This window comes from Bufo bufo, chromosome 2 (genome assembly GCF_905171765.1).
Source record: "Bufo bufo chromosome 2, aBufBuf1.1, whole genome shotgun sequence".
Taxonomy (NCBI): domain Eukaryota; kingdom Metazoa; phylum Chordata; class Amphibia; order Anura; family Bufonidae; genus Bufo; species Bufo bufo.
In genome coordinates, this window is record NC_053390.1 from 53,987,012 (window position 1) to 53,999,775 (window position 12,764).

A 12,764-nucleotide genomic window follows, 5' to 3' on the forward strand; every position below is an offset into this window, starting at 1 on the left:
TTTCATTTATGAAAATTTTTAAAACTAGAAGTAAAGTACACTTTAAGCTAAGAAGACACCCCTAAGGCTTGGGCTACACTGCAACTTTTTAAAACGCGACTAATTCTAACTATTGAATGACTGAATGCATTTATTTGGACACCGCTGCAGTTCAAAAAGTCGTAGTGCAGCCCTAGCCTAAAGGCTGCTGCTGCCGAGGCTTTTGCTGCATTAGCTAAATCTCTCTTAACCCCCTTGTTTCTCAAATGTGAATGAGCAGCTCTATCTGCCTCTAACACAGCAGGAAATCCCAGCTTAATCTGAAGCACCAGTCATAATACAGGTGCACAGTTTAGCAGCTCTCGGCAACCTGTGCGATCATCACATGGCCTGCACAAGTTTTCATCCACTGACAGCAAGCAGAGATATTAGACATGGTGAGGAAATGATACATGAAGTATATTAGAAAGTTGCAGGATCTTTTATTATATAGTGTCTGAGTTTTAGTCACATAAAAGCAGATGACCCCTTTAATCCCCCTCCCTAGAAGATAGGTATAGCGGCAACAGTATGCTGTCAAGGCTTTTGCTGTGCCTTCCATATTCCTCCTCATTCTATCCTGGGGAGCGGTGACCATATTGTGAGCAGAGCTAGAGCTTTGTGGTGCAGTGGTCCAAACATAGTGACAAAGGGAAAGGTGTGACACTGGTATACCAATGACGCGAGACACCATCAGGTCTGCATGTTGCAGTATTTAGGCGCTCGCTCGCTCTCTTGACGTCTGTTGATCCCTGTCTGTTTTGTTTAGAATAAAGAGCACAAAGATCTGAAGGAACAACTCGCTACCGTAACGTCGGCGCGCACAGCCGAGGTGGAGAAGCTGCATAAGGAGCTGGAGCGGCAGCAGCAGAACCAGCAAGACAAGAACCAGCTGAGCAGCTTACAGGAGGAGATCGAGGCGCTCAGAACAGAGCTCGCCAAGAGCAGAGATGAGAGGAAGATCACAGAGGACCTGTATATGAACGAGAAGCAGCAACTGCAACAGGTGACTGTCCATGTCTAACTACTACTACTCCTATTATTACTACTACACCTCTCAGTACAGCCAGGTGCCACGAATAATGCACCAGGAGAGTTCATAGCAGGACCATAGGAAGAACATGCGGCCTGATGGAGATATAGCAGTACTTATTAATCAATTGCAGATCATTGAGCTATCAGATCTGTGGATTTTGCTCACCTTCCAAGAGCCTTTACTTACCCTTTTCCTTCCTTAAAGGGGTTGTCTCACATCAACAAATGGCATTTATCATGTAGAGAAAGTTACTACAAGGCACTTACTAATGTATTGTGATTGTCCATATTGCTCGTGTCCAGAGCTTACGACCACCCTGTAATCCAGCAGTGGTGGTCGTGCTTTCACACTATAGGAAAAAAATCGCTTTTTCCTGTGGTGTGCAAGCACGACCACCACTGCTGGATTGCAGGGTGGTCGTAAGCTCTGGACACGATCAGCGTATAATGTGATGGAATGCCGGGTGGTCGTAACCCCTGGATATCAGCAGTGTATAATGTGACGGAAAAGTGAATGAAGCCAGTAAAGGAAGCAATATGGACAATCACAATACATTAGTAATTGTTTTGTATTCACTTTCTCTACATGATAAATGCCACTTACTGAAGTGAGTCAACCCCTTTAAGATTGTCTGTAAATGGTAACAAACCTCAGTCAGCAGAAATCCTGCTAGGGCTTTAATGTAATTAGAAGAAAGGGAGGAGGGAGATGTAGCTGCAGATTCTCCCTCTACCTTAGTGTGTGTGAGCTTTCATTCTGTGAGAGGGGAGGAAGAGCAGCAGGGAGAGACATCTGATTGGCTTAGAGCAGATCTTACAATACATGAAGAAGAGCCCGTCCACTCAGCAGGCATGGAGAAAGGAAATGTGCATTTATTTATTTAAAAAAATGTGAAGATTAATCTCGATTTGCAGCTGTTTTTACACTGCTATGAACCAGAAAGATCCCAGCACTTACAAATAACGTATCCCTAGAGTCCCAAAGAGTGTCCTTTTTGGCATCCACAGAGCAGGTTTATGTTGGTACATCTTTTATAGTCTGCTGTGGCTTACTTTACAGAAATCACCCCCCCCTCCCCAAAAAAATAAAAAGTTGCATACATCTGAAGGCTTCCACGGGGAAAAATTCCTAAAGCCTGCCCGATGTGCGATGTGGCAGACGATTGTCAGGAGGGAAATGTTCCCTCCCAGCAATCGCCTGCTCACTGACGGAGGAGACTGCTGCTATTACATGCAGTGATCTCCTCCACAGCATGGGGAGCAGTCGCTATGCCATCGATCGTCCCCATGCTGTACAGTGGTTTGCTGTCTCACAAATGCATTGCAATTCCGGATCTGTCTTTCCGGTTGTCATCTGGAAAAACGGATCCGGTATTTATTTTTTTCTCATTTTTAAAGGTCTTCGCATGAGCAGATCGCAAAACCGGATCCGTTTTGCAGGAACACTTGGGGACGGATCCAGCATTAATGCATTTCAATGGAAATTTATGCCGGATCCGGCATTCCGGCAAGTGTTCAGGATTTTTGGCCGGAGAGAAAACTGCAGCACGCTGTGGTATTTTCTCCGGCCAAAAAACGTAAGAGGGACTGAACTGATGCATCCTGATGCATACTATACGGATTGCTCTCCATTCAGAATGCATTAGGATAAAACTGATCAGTTTTTTTCCGGTATAGAGCCCCTAGGACGGAACTCGATACCGGAAAACAAAAACGCTAGTGTGAAAGTACCCTTAGACAGAACGATCTGCCGCCGGAAAACGATGATTTTTAAGCGTGCTTAAAACTCGCAATTGCCTGATGAATGAGCATTTGCTTGTTCATCGGGCAGTCGGCGCTAGTATTACACTGCCGAAAAATCTGCAGGTGTAACGCAGCCATAGCTTATACCTCCTGATGTGAACAGAGCCTTATACACATTTCTGTCTACCTATTATACAATACAAAATATAGAGTTTAAAGGGGTATCCACCAGATCGGAGATAATTGATGAACCAGGGGTCTGATCAATGGGGCCCCCCCCCCCCCCCCCCCCCCCCCACCCATCACGGAAGTCCCATGTACCTCAGTGTGAATGGAGAGGTGGTGGGACAGACGCACTGCTGCTCTATCCAAACTCTATGGCTCTGCTGAAGATAGCCTAGCGCTGTACTGTGCTATTACCAGCAGTCCCATAGAGATGAATGGAGCGGCGCTCCTGCCCAGCCACCACTTTATTCATGTGGGGGGATAAAGGACGTGATTAGTGGGGGTCCCAACAGTCAGGCCCCCACTGATCTAACAGGTGCTCCCTATACAGTGGATAGGGAGTAATTTATTTTTACCGCAATACCAAGTGGTAAATGCTACCTGCAGCCACCACTAGAGGGAGCTTACTGTATACTGTACATACAATAAATTAGTTGGGGGTTGTCCAGGCTACAGATGTTGATGAGCTATTGGTCATTAAGATTATCAATATCAGGTGGGTGGGGATACGACACCTGGCACCCCCATCAATCACTGCCGCCAAAGACTATACAGTGTACAGAGAGGACGCAGAATGCTCTGTGCACCATGTTGTTTCTAGGGCTGACGTACTACAGCTCTAGCTCCCAGCCACTTGAAGGGGACCTGAGCTGCAGTACCCCGGCATGGCCACTACACCGTGTACGGAGCTGTCTGCCTCCAGCTCCACACACTGTATAGTTTCTGGTACCGGTGGCTCCCTGAAACAGCTGATTGATTCGCCACCGATCTGATATTGATGACCTGTCCTGAGGATAGATCATCACTATCTGTAGCCCATACAACCCCTTTCAATTGCATAATAAAACAGTATGCAGTAGATGTTTAAGCTCCCCCTAGTGGTGTGTACAAGCAGGCAGAGTTTTCACATTTAATTCTGTATCAGTAAAACATGGAGCTCCGACCACAATATATTTTTGTCAGGGGCAAACATTTTAAGGACTAAACCATAGGACCAGCCTACAAAGGCAGTGTCATCTGGTTGACTGTTTCGGGTCAAGTCATAGACTTTGTATATTGACCCGTCTGCTTGTTTGTTACCCAGAGAATCTCTGAGCTAGAAGTGGAAAATACTCAACTGAAAGAAGACAAAGAAGAACTGAACAACCGGATCCTTCTCCGCTCCGAAGGTACCACAATTATGGGATTTATCTCCTCTCATATAGTAAGAAGGAAGCTTTGTCTCTTCAGCATTTTGGGGTCTCCTAGACTGGCATATGTTTCTCTCTCTAAAACATGGAGGGGAAGGAACTGCCTGGAGACCGCTAGTAAATGAGGCACTTAGAGGTTCCTTCCATCATGGAAATCTTACCTGAGATTTTCTAGAGAGGAAAACATTTGTCCAGAAGTGAGCAATATGAGAAATTGTTCAGAAGGCCTCCTGTTCCATCCATTGCTTACAGTGGACATCATGTGGACAAGATGGGTCTGAGGCTGTATCTGCAGCAGCTTCAGACGTGTGGATAATTACCACCACAGATATTCCTCAAAAATAGCTCTGCCTCTCTATGTATTGTTTTATCTCTATCTTTTTCTTTCTCTCTGTCTCTTTCTCTCTATCTCTCTCTATCTTTACCTCTCTGTCTCTCTCTTTATGTATCTTTTTCTTTGTCTCTGCCTTTCTCTATCTTTTTCTTTCTCTCTGTCTCTTTCTCTCTATCTCTCTATCTTTACCTCTCTGTCTCTCTCTTTATGTATCTTTTTCTTTGTCTCTGCCTTTCTCTATCTTTTTCTTTCTTTGTCTCCTTTTTTCTATCTCTCGCTCTATCTCTACAGCTCTTTATCTCTTTCTATATCCCTATCTTTCTATCTATCTCTACCTCTGTCCTTCTCTCTGTCTCTATCCTTCTCTCTGTCTCTATCCTTCTCTCTCTCTAGCTATGCATCTCTCTCTATCTCTCCCTATATATCTCTACCTCACACTTCTCTCTATCGTTCCCTCTCTCTCTCTTCCCTCACATATACACATTGACACTCTATTCCTCCACCCACATTTATACTCCATCCCCCCTTTACACACACCTACAAGGTGCAGACCCCCAACTCCTCTGCCCCCAATCTCCTCATGAGAGAGGCCGCCAGCAGCACTTCATTCAGGATAGAGATGTCTACAGAGGAGAGGATGAGTATGCTTCGAGCTGCGACCCCCTCCCCGTACTGTTCTGCAGGAGGAGGCAGGGGATAACCTGAAAACCCGCTCCCCATGTGTTTGATTTAGGCCATTTGAATGCAATGCCAGGCTTAGAAAACCACAGCTGCTTTCTTTTTGCAAAAAACAGCGCCACGCCCGTCCACAGGTTGTGTATGGTATCGGAGCTCAGCCTCAGTCACTTTGGTCTCACATTGGATCTCTTTTATATAGGTGCAGGTCCAACCTCTGGGACCCCCTCCTGTCTCTACAATGCCCCTGAAAGTAAAGGAGAGCGTACTGCGCATGCGCGGCATGCTCCCTATTCATTTCTATGGGAGTTCCGAAAATACCCGTGGAAGTCCCATAGAAATGAATGGAGAGCACACCTTGCAAGCTCAGCCACCGCTCCATTCACTTCTATGGGACTGCTGGAGATAGCCGAGCCAACTTTCTGCTATTTTCAGTAGTCCCATAGAAATGAATGGAGGGTGACTGCACACACTTCAGGGGTCCCTTTCTGGAGATAGGTAGCAATATGCCACCAATGTCTCAGATGGGACAACCCCTTTAAATATTGGAGAGGGACTTAAATTGGTGAATGTAATTTCATCTGCGTTGGACATTAGGCTACTTTCACACTCTCGTTTCGTGCGTATCCGTCATGGATCTGCACAGGCGGATCCGTTCAGATAATACAACCGTCTGCATCCGTTCAGAACGAATCCGTTTGTATTATCTGTAACATAGCCAAGACGGATCCGTCTTGAACACCATTAAAAGTCAATGGAGGACGGATCCGTTTTCTATTGTGTCAGTGAAAAAGGATCCGTCCTCATTGGCTTACATTGTGTGCCAGGACGGATCCGTTTGCAAGCAGCGTTTTGGTGTCCGTCTCCAAAGTGGAATGGAGACGGAACAGAAGCAAACTGATGGATTCTGAGCGGATCCTTTTCCATTCAGAATGCATTAGGGCAAAACTGATCAGTTTTGGACCGCTTGTGAGAGCCCTGAACGGATCTCGCAAACGGAACGCCGAAAAGCCAGTGTGAAAGTAGCCTTACCATTAGAGATGTCCAGTGTCTCACAGGTCACGTTGATCAGTGTTGAACTTGTATTTCTTCTTTTTAGATGAGTTTACCCAGATTGCGCTCAAAGAAAATCAGGGAATCCGGAAGGATCTGGAAGAAGAGAGAGCCCGCCACCAGAATTTAGTAAAGGAATACACCAGGCTGGAGCAGAGATATGACAACCTGCGTGAGGAGGTCACCCTCATCAAGGTCAGTGATGGCTGAGGGACGAGTGCAAGGGGGCGACGGAGTTAAAAGGGGTAAAGCATTGCTTCACAATTTTGCCTAAGAACACTTCCATGACTAAAGAATGAGATGGAAACCTCCTCCATGAGTAACTTCTTCCAACCAACCAGGAGCAATGTGGTGAGGAACAATGCTTTTTCCAGCAAGATGGAGACCATGCCACAAAGAAAAAGTGAGAACTAAGTGGCCAGGTGAACGAGACATTGAAATTTTGGGTCCATGGCAAGGAAACTCACAAGATTTCAAGTCCAATGAGATCTTGTGGTCAGTCCTCAAAAAGCGGGTGGACAAACAAAAACATAGAAATTGTGATAAGAAGCACTGATTAGTCAAGAATAGTTTGTCATCGGTCAGGATTTGGTCCAGAAGCTGAAATTCTGCATGTCAGAACGAACTGCAGAGGTCTTTAAGAAGAACGGTCAGCACTGGAGTCTTTGTTTAAACTTGAAGGATGTGACCATAAAAGTTAAAAAGCTTAATAAATTCTTATAATTATTCTTCAGTTACCATAGAAGCATCTGACAGAAAGATCTAAAAACACTGAAGCAGCTAACTTTAGGAAAACCAAAATTTGTGCCAGTCTCAAAACCTTTGGCCACGACTGTACCGTGTGCTCCCTCTAGTGGTGGCCACAGGCAGGCAGCATATCATTTTTTTAAATGTATGTCTTTGCGGGGGCTTTGTATCAGAAAATGTGCTATAAAGATATACAAAAAAATTAATCTGCACAGGAATTTACACCTAAAACAAAACATGATAATAAAATTTGGAGATTCACTTTAAAGGGTTAGTCCTGCTTTTAGATACTGATGACCTATTCTCCGGATAAGTTATCAATTTCCGATTGGCGGGGTTCTGTCACCCATAACCCCCACCAATTCGCTGTTTGTAGCAGCCGCTGGCCCTGGAAACTAAACAGTGGATTGACCTGGAAGCAGAAGGTTACGTCCATTACACAGTGGACAGAGCCCTCTGCTTCCAGCTCCGTCCAATGTTCAGATTCCGGCGCCGGTGGGGGTGCTGGTTGTCGGAACCCCACCGGTTTCATATTGATGACCTATTCTGATGATAGGTCATCAGTACATAAAGCTGGAATACTCCTTTAAGCTCAGACCACTACTTCTATTAAACTCTGTATCCAGTCATATTGTTATGAGACGGTGTATTTATTCAATTTTCATACTTTTATTCCAGCAAACACCAGGACATCGTAGAAACCCATCAAACCAAAGCAGTCTGGAGTCTGATTCCAACTACCCCTCAATATCCACCTCTGAAATTGGGGACACGGAGGACACCATCATGGAGGTGGAGGTAAGAGCGATACACGATGATTCACAAAGGTGTCTGTAAAGGGGGAATATTAGTCACTAATATTTATGCAAATATCAGTGATTAATATTCATAAATAGGAGGAGCCGTCTATTGATGACTCCGCCTATTTATACCTTTATATAATAAATACAATATTTTCACTATACCATACGCTAATCACTAAGCTAGCTGCATGCACCTTACTAGACTAACTATCGCCAATAACTACACGCCACACAGATAGTTATAAACCAAACATAGTATTTATTAATACTAAACATTACACTATGCACGCAATGCACTAACAATACAGCACTAAATATACAGTACTAAACTATACTACACGTTCCCAAATTCCACCCACAAACTATCTATACAATACACACATTCAATATTAACAGCCCACCCACCTGGTACTATATACTATCCCTATGGGGTAGACGAAGGTTAACGGTGGTCTTACAGGGGTGTAAGCTGACCACAAAGCACAAATACAGTGATAGGACCACGGGAGGTGAAATAGGGTAAATCAGGGATCAGGGCAACAAGGGGTGTAAAGGGTTACCAGGGGTGTCCAGGGGTAATAGGGTTGACAAGAGGTGTAGTATAGGGTTGTAGGATTACCAGGGGTAATAGGGCTAATAGGTAGTGATAGGGCTAATAAGGGGAGTAGGGTTACCAGGGGTAATAGGACTAATAGGTAGGGATATAGAGGGTTACCAGGGGTATATAGGGTAGGGTTACCAGGGGTGTGTAGGGTTACCAGGGGTGATAGGGCTTATATAGGTCGGGATACAGATAAGGGGCAATAGGGAACAAGGGGTGTATAGGGTAGGGTTACCAGGGGTAATAGGGCTAATAGGTAGGGATATAGATAGATAGATATATATATATATATATATATATATATAGAAAAGGAAAATAGTGGCGGCACCGGAAAAAACACAAAGAGGGTGCTAAGTCCAGGGATGTAGCAGCTTACCCCGTCAATAAGAGATGAAAAAGGCTCTTGTATGAGCTGAAACGTTGCCATCCACATGGGTGAATAAACACCACTATCTTTTATCTGGAGTGCTGTCCGTTTTTCATCTCCTATATATATATATATATATATATATATATATATATATATGATATTTAGTTGCTCGTTCGTCCAGGGGTTGCTCGTTCGTCTAGGGGTTGCTCGTTCGTCCAGGGGGTCTCCTTCAGTGGCGGGGGGGCGGCACGGCTCTTCTTCCTTGTGCTGGGTCCGCCGGATATTTATATCCAGCGGCCCGCACTGCCGCACCGCCCACAAGGTGGCCCACAAGGTGGCGCGCGCGCACCACCATTGGAGACACGTGGGCCGGCGCAGTGAGATGATGTCACTGCGCCGACCCGTGCGTCTCCTGAACGAGCGCATCGGGGCCGCGCTACATGCCTTTGATCTCCCGCCTGTGGCACTCTGCATTCCGGCCAGCGAGATGTTAATTTCGCTGCCGGAATGCGCATAATAGAAGGAGAGGAGGCTTCTCCCCTTCTTCTATCATGTATAATTGTCTCCAGCGGCGCTGGCGACAATTATATCAAAGGGCTCAGATTCTGTGGAATCCGAGTCCTTTGTAGTTATCAGGATGACCGGACCTCAGTCCGGTCATTCTGATGCAATCAACCAGATTGCATCTGTGTGAATGCTTGGGGGACATTCACACCGATGCATCTGGTTTCAGGCGTATGGAGGGGGGGGGATATTGTATAATATATATATATATACATGTGTATGGATGCATGGGGCACATCCATACACATGTATACACCAATATAGGGGACATAGACATAAGAATATATATACACATCAGGGGGCATAAGGGGCCCAGTTATATACATGTATACACATCCTAATATGTATACACATGTATACAAGGGGCCACTGCCCTATACATATTATAAAGGGGGATTATAGAAATATATATATATAGAACAAGGGGCCACAGTCTATATGCCAAGGGGGCACATATTTCCCACAGGGGCCACCATGAGTCCCTGTGGGCACCCATGGGCAAACGTGCACAGATGCTGGGCACATCTGTGCACATCATCCCAGGATATGGTGGTCAATGTATGCATATACAGGGAGTGCAGAATTATTAGGCAAGTTGTATTTTTGAGGATTAATTTTATTATTGAACAACAACCATGTTCTCAATGAACCCAAAAAACTCATTAATATCAAAGCTGAATATTTTTGGAAGTAGTTTTTAGTTTGTTTTTAGTTTTAGCTATTTTAGGGGGATATCTGTGTGTGCAGGTGACTATTACTGTGCATAATTATTAGGCAACTTAACAAAAAACAAATATATACCCATTTCAATTATTTATTTTTACCAGTGAAACCAATATAACATCTCAACATTCACAAATATACATTTCTGACATTCAAAAACAAAACAAAAACAAATCAGTGACCAATATAGCCACCTTTCTTTGCAAGGACACTCAAAAGCCTGCCATCCATGGATTCTGTCAGTGTTTTGATCTGTTCACCATCAACATTGCGTGCAGCAGCAACCACAGCCTCCCAGACACTGTTCAGAGAGGTGTACTGTTTTCCCTCCTTGTAAATCTCACATTTGATGATGTACCACAGGTTCTCAATGGGGTTCAGATCAGGTGAACAAGGAGGCCATGTCATTAGATTTTCTTCTTTTATACCCTTTCTTGCCAGCCACGCTGTGGAGTACTTTGACGCGTGTGATGGAGCATTGTCCTGCATGAAAATCATGTTTTTCTTGAAGGATGCAGACTTCTTCCTGTACCACTGCTTGAAGAAGGTGTCTTCCAGAAACTGGCAGTAGGACTGGGAGTTGAGCTTGACTCCATCCTCAACCCGAAAAGGCCCCACAAGCTCATCTTTGATGATACCAGCCCAAACCAGTACTCCACCTCCACCTTGCTGGCGTCTGAGTCGGACTGGAGCTCTCTGCCCTTTACCAACCCAGCCACGGGCCCATCCATCTGGCCCATCAAGACTCACTCTCATTTCATCAGTCCATAAAACCTTAGAAAAATCAGTCTTGAGATATTTCTTGGCCCAGTCTTGACATTTCAGCTTGTGTGTCTTGTTCAGTGGTGGTCGTCTTTCAGCCTTTCTTACCTTGGCCATGTCTCTGAGTATTGCACACCTTGTGCTTTTGGGCACTCCAGTGATGTTGCAGCTCTGAAATATGGCCAAACTGGTGGCAAGTGGCATCTTGGCAGCTGCACGCTTGACTTTTCTCAGTTCATGGGCAGTTATTTTGCGCCTTGGTTTTTCCACACGCTTCTTGCGACCCTGTTGACTATTTTGAATGAAACGCTTGATTGTTCGATGATCATGCTTCAGAAGCTTTGCAATTTTAAGAGTGCTGCATCCCTCTGCAAGATATCTCACTATTTTTGACTTTTCTGAGCCTGTCAAGTCCTTCTTTTGACCCATTTTGCCAAAGAAAAGGAAGTTGCCTAATAATTATGCACACCTGATATAGGGTGTTGATGTCATTAGACCACACCCCTTCTCATTACAGAGATGCACATCACCTAATTTGCTTAATTGGTAGTAGGCTTTCGAGCCTATACAGCTTGGAGTAAGACAACATGCATAAAGAGGATGATGTGGTCAAAATACTCATTTGCCTAATAATTCTGCACGCAGTGTATACCATACATGCCCGCACGTGTTTGCATGCATGCATGGGTATATATGCATACGTCTCAACCCTTCCTCAACAGTGTCCATCTTCAGGAGTGTCTGGGGTATGATGTCTTCTGCAAGGTGTCTACACATGACTGTAGGGGATTACGTTTTTGATTACGTGCACAGGAGCTACCGCCATGCAGTGCACCTCGTATCACTGTTGTCCATGACACTTTTACTTTATGGGCTCCTCGCAGGAAGCTGGGCTGGAGAAGGCTGCCATGGACATGACTCTGTTCCTGAAGCTTCAGAAGAGGGTGAGGGAGCTGGAGCTGGAGAGGAAGAAGCTGCAGAACCAACTGGACAAGAAAGAACAGCAAGAAAATAAAAAGTCTCAGGTGACGCCGGACATTTCAGTTTTTTTTCATTTCCAATAACTTCAGTAACATGGAATTTAAAGGGGCTTTGCAGGATGAGAATTGCACATACCTGTGTTTTTATCCTTATGACTCCGTTCCTGCTGGCTGCTGTCTAGAGGTAGGTTCACACATGGCAGACGTGTGTTCCTGTAGCAGCAAAGTGGATGAGATTTTACAAAATCTTGCAGGAAAAACCCACAGCATGCCAGTTTTATACTGTGGATTTCCAATTTGCAATACAGAGGTTGGAATCCGTGGTATATCTGTCGCAAAATCCACATCTGACGTATGCAGGTTTTGCTGCAGATTTTGGCGCAGAGTCACGGGAAAACGTGCTGCAGAATTTATACTGTGGAATATCTGTCCCGTGTGGCCCTATCTTAATGGTAGCGTGCCTTTTGGGTCACAGCTCTGCAGTCACGTGCACCTACACCTACTTCCTTTTCAAGGGGTTGTCAGAGATTTTGATATTGGTGGCCTATCCTAGGGATAGGTCATCAATATGTGATCGGTGGGGGTCCGACTCCCAGCACTCCCGCCGGTCAGCTGTTTGACGAGACTGCAGCACTCTGTTGGCCTAGGCCAGTGATGTCACATTCATCGGTCATATGGTCTAGCCGCAGCTCAGTGTTGTTTGAGTGAATAGGGCCGAGTTGCAATACCAAGTACAACCACTATCCAATGGACTGTGCTGTGCTTGGTAATCTGCAAGGAGGCCGCGGTGCTCAAACAACTGTCAGACCCTCGCTGATCCTGAGTATAGGTCATTGGTAATAAACACTTAAAAATCCCCTTTAATTGCAAACGGGAAATGTGTGTACAGTGTGTTTTGCTCTGAGACAGGAACGAGTGAACAGAGGCCAATGGAAGTGGAG

At 45.1% G+C, this 12,764-nt stretch overlaps 1 protein-coding gene across 1 annotated transcript in view; it reads left to right on the plus strand.

The window, feature by feature from the left end:
• MYO5B (myosin VB) overlaps window positions 1-12,764 on the plus strand; it is a 207,303-nt gene that overhangs the window by 180,078 nt on the left and 14,461 nt on the right. Inside the window, exons 22-26 of the mRNA XM_040421102.1 lie at window positions 788-1,024; window positions 4,106-4,190; window positions 6,320-6,468; window positions 7,699-7,818; window positions 11,728-11,868. Of these exons, the coding sequence (XP_040277036.1) occupies window positions 788-1,024; window positions 4,106-4,190; window positions 6,320-6,468; window positions 7,699-7,818; window positions 11,728-11,868 (732 nt within the window). The remainder of the gene's footprint in view (window positions 1-787; window positions 1,025-4,105; window positions 4,191-6,319; window positions 6,469-7,698; window positions 7,819-11,727; window positions 11,869-12,764) is intronic.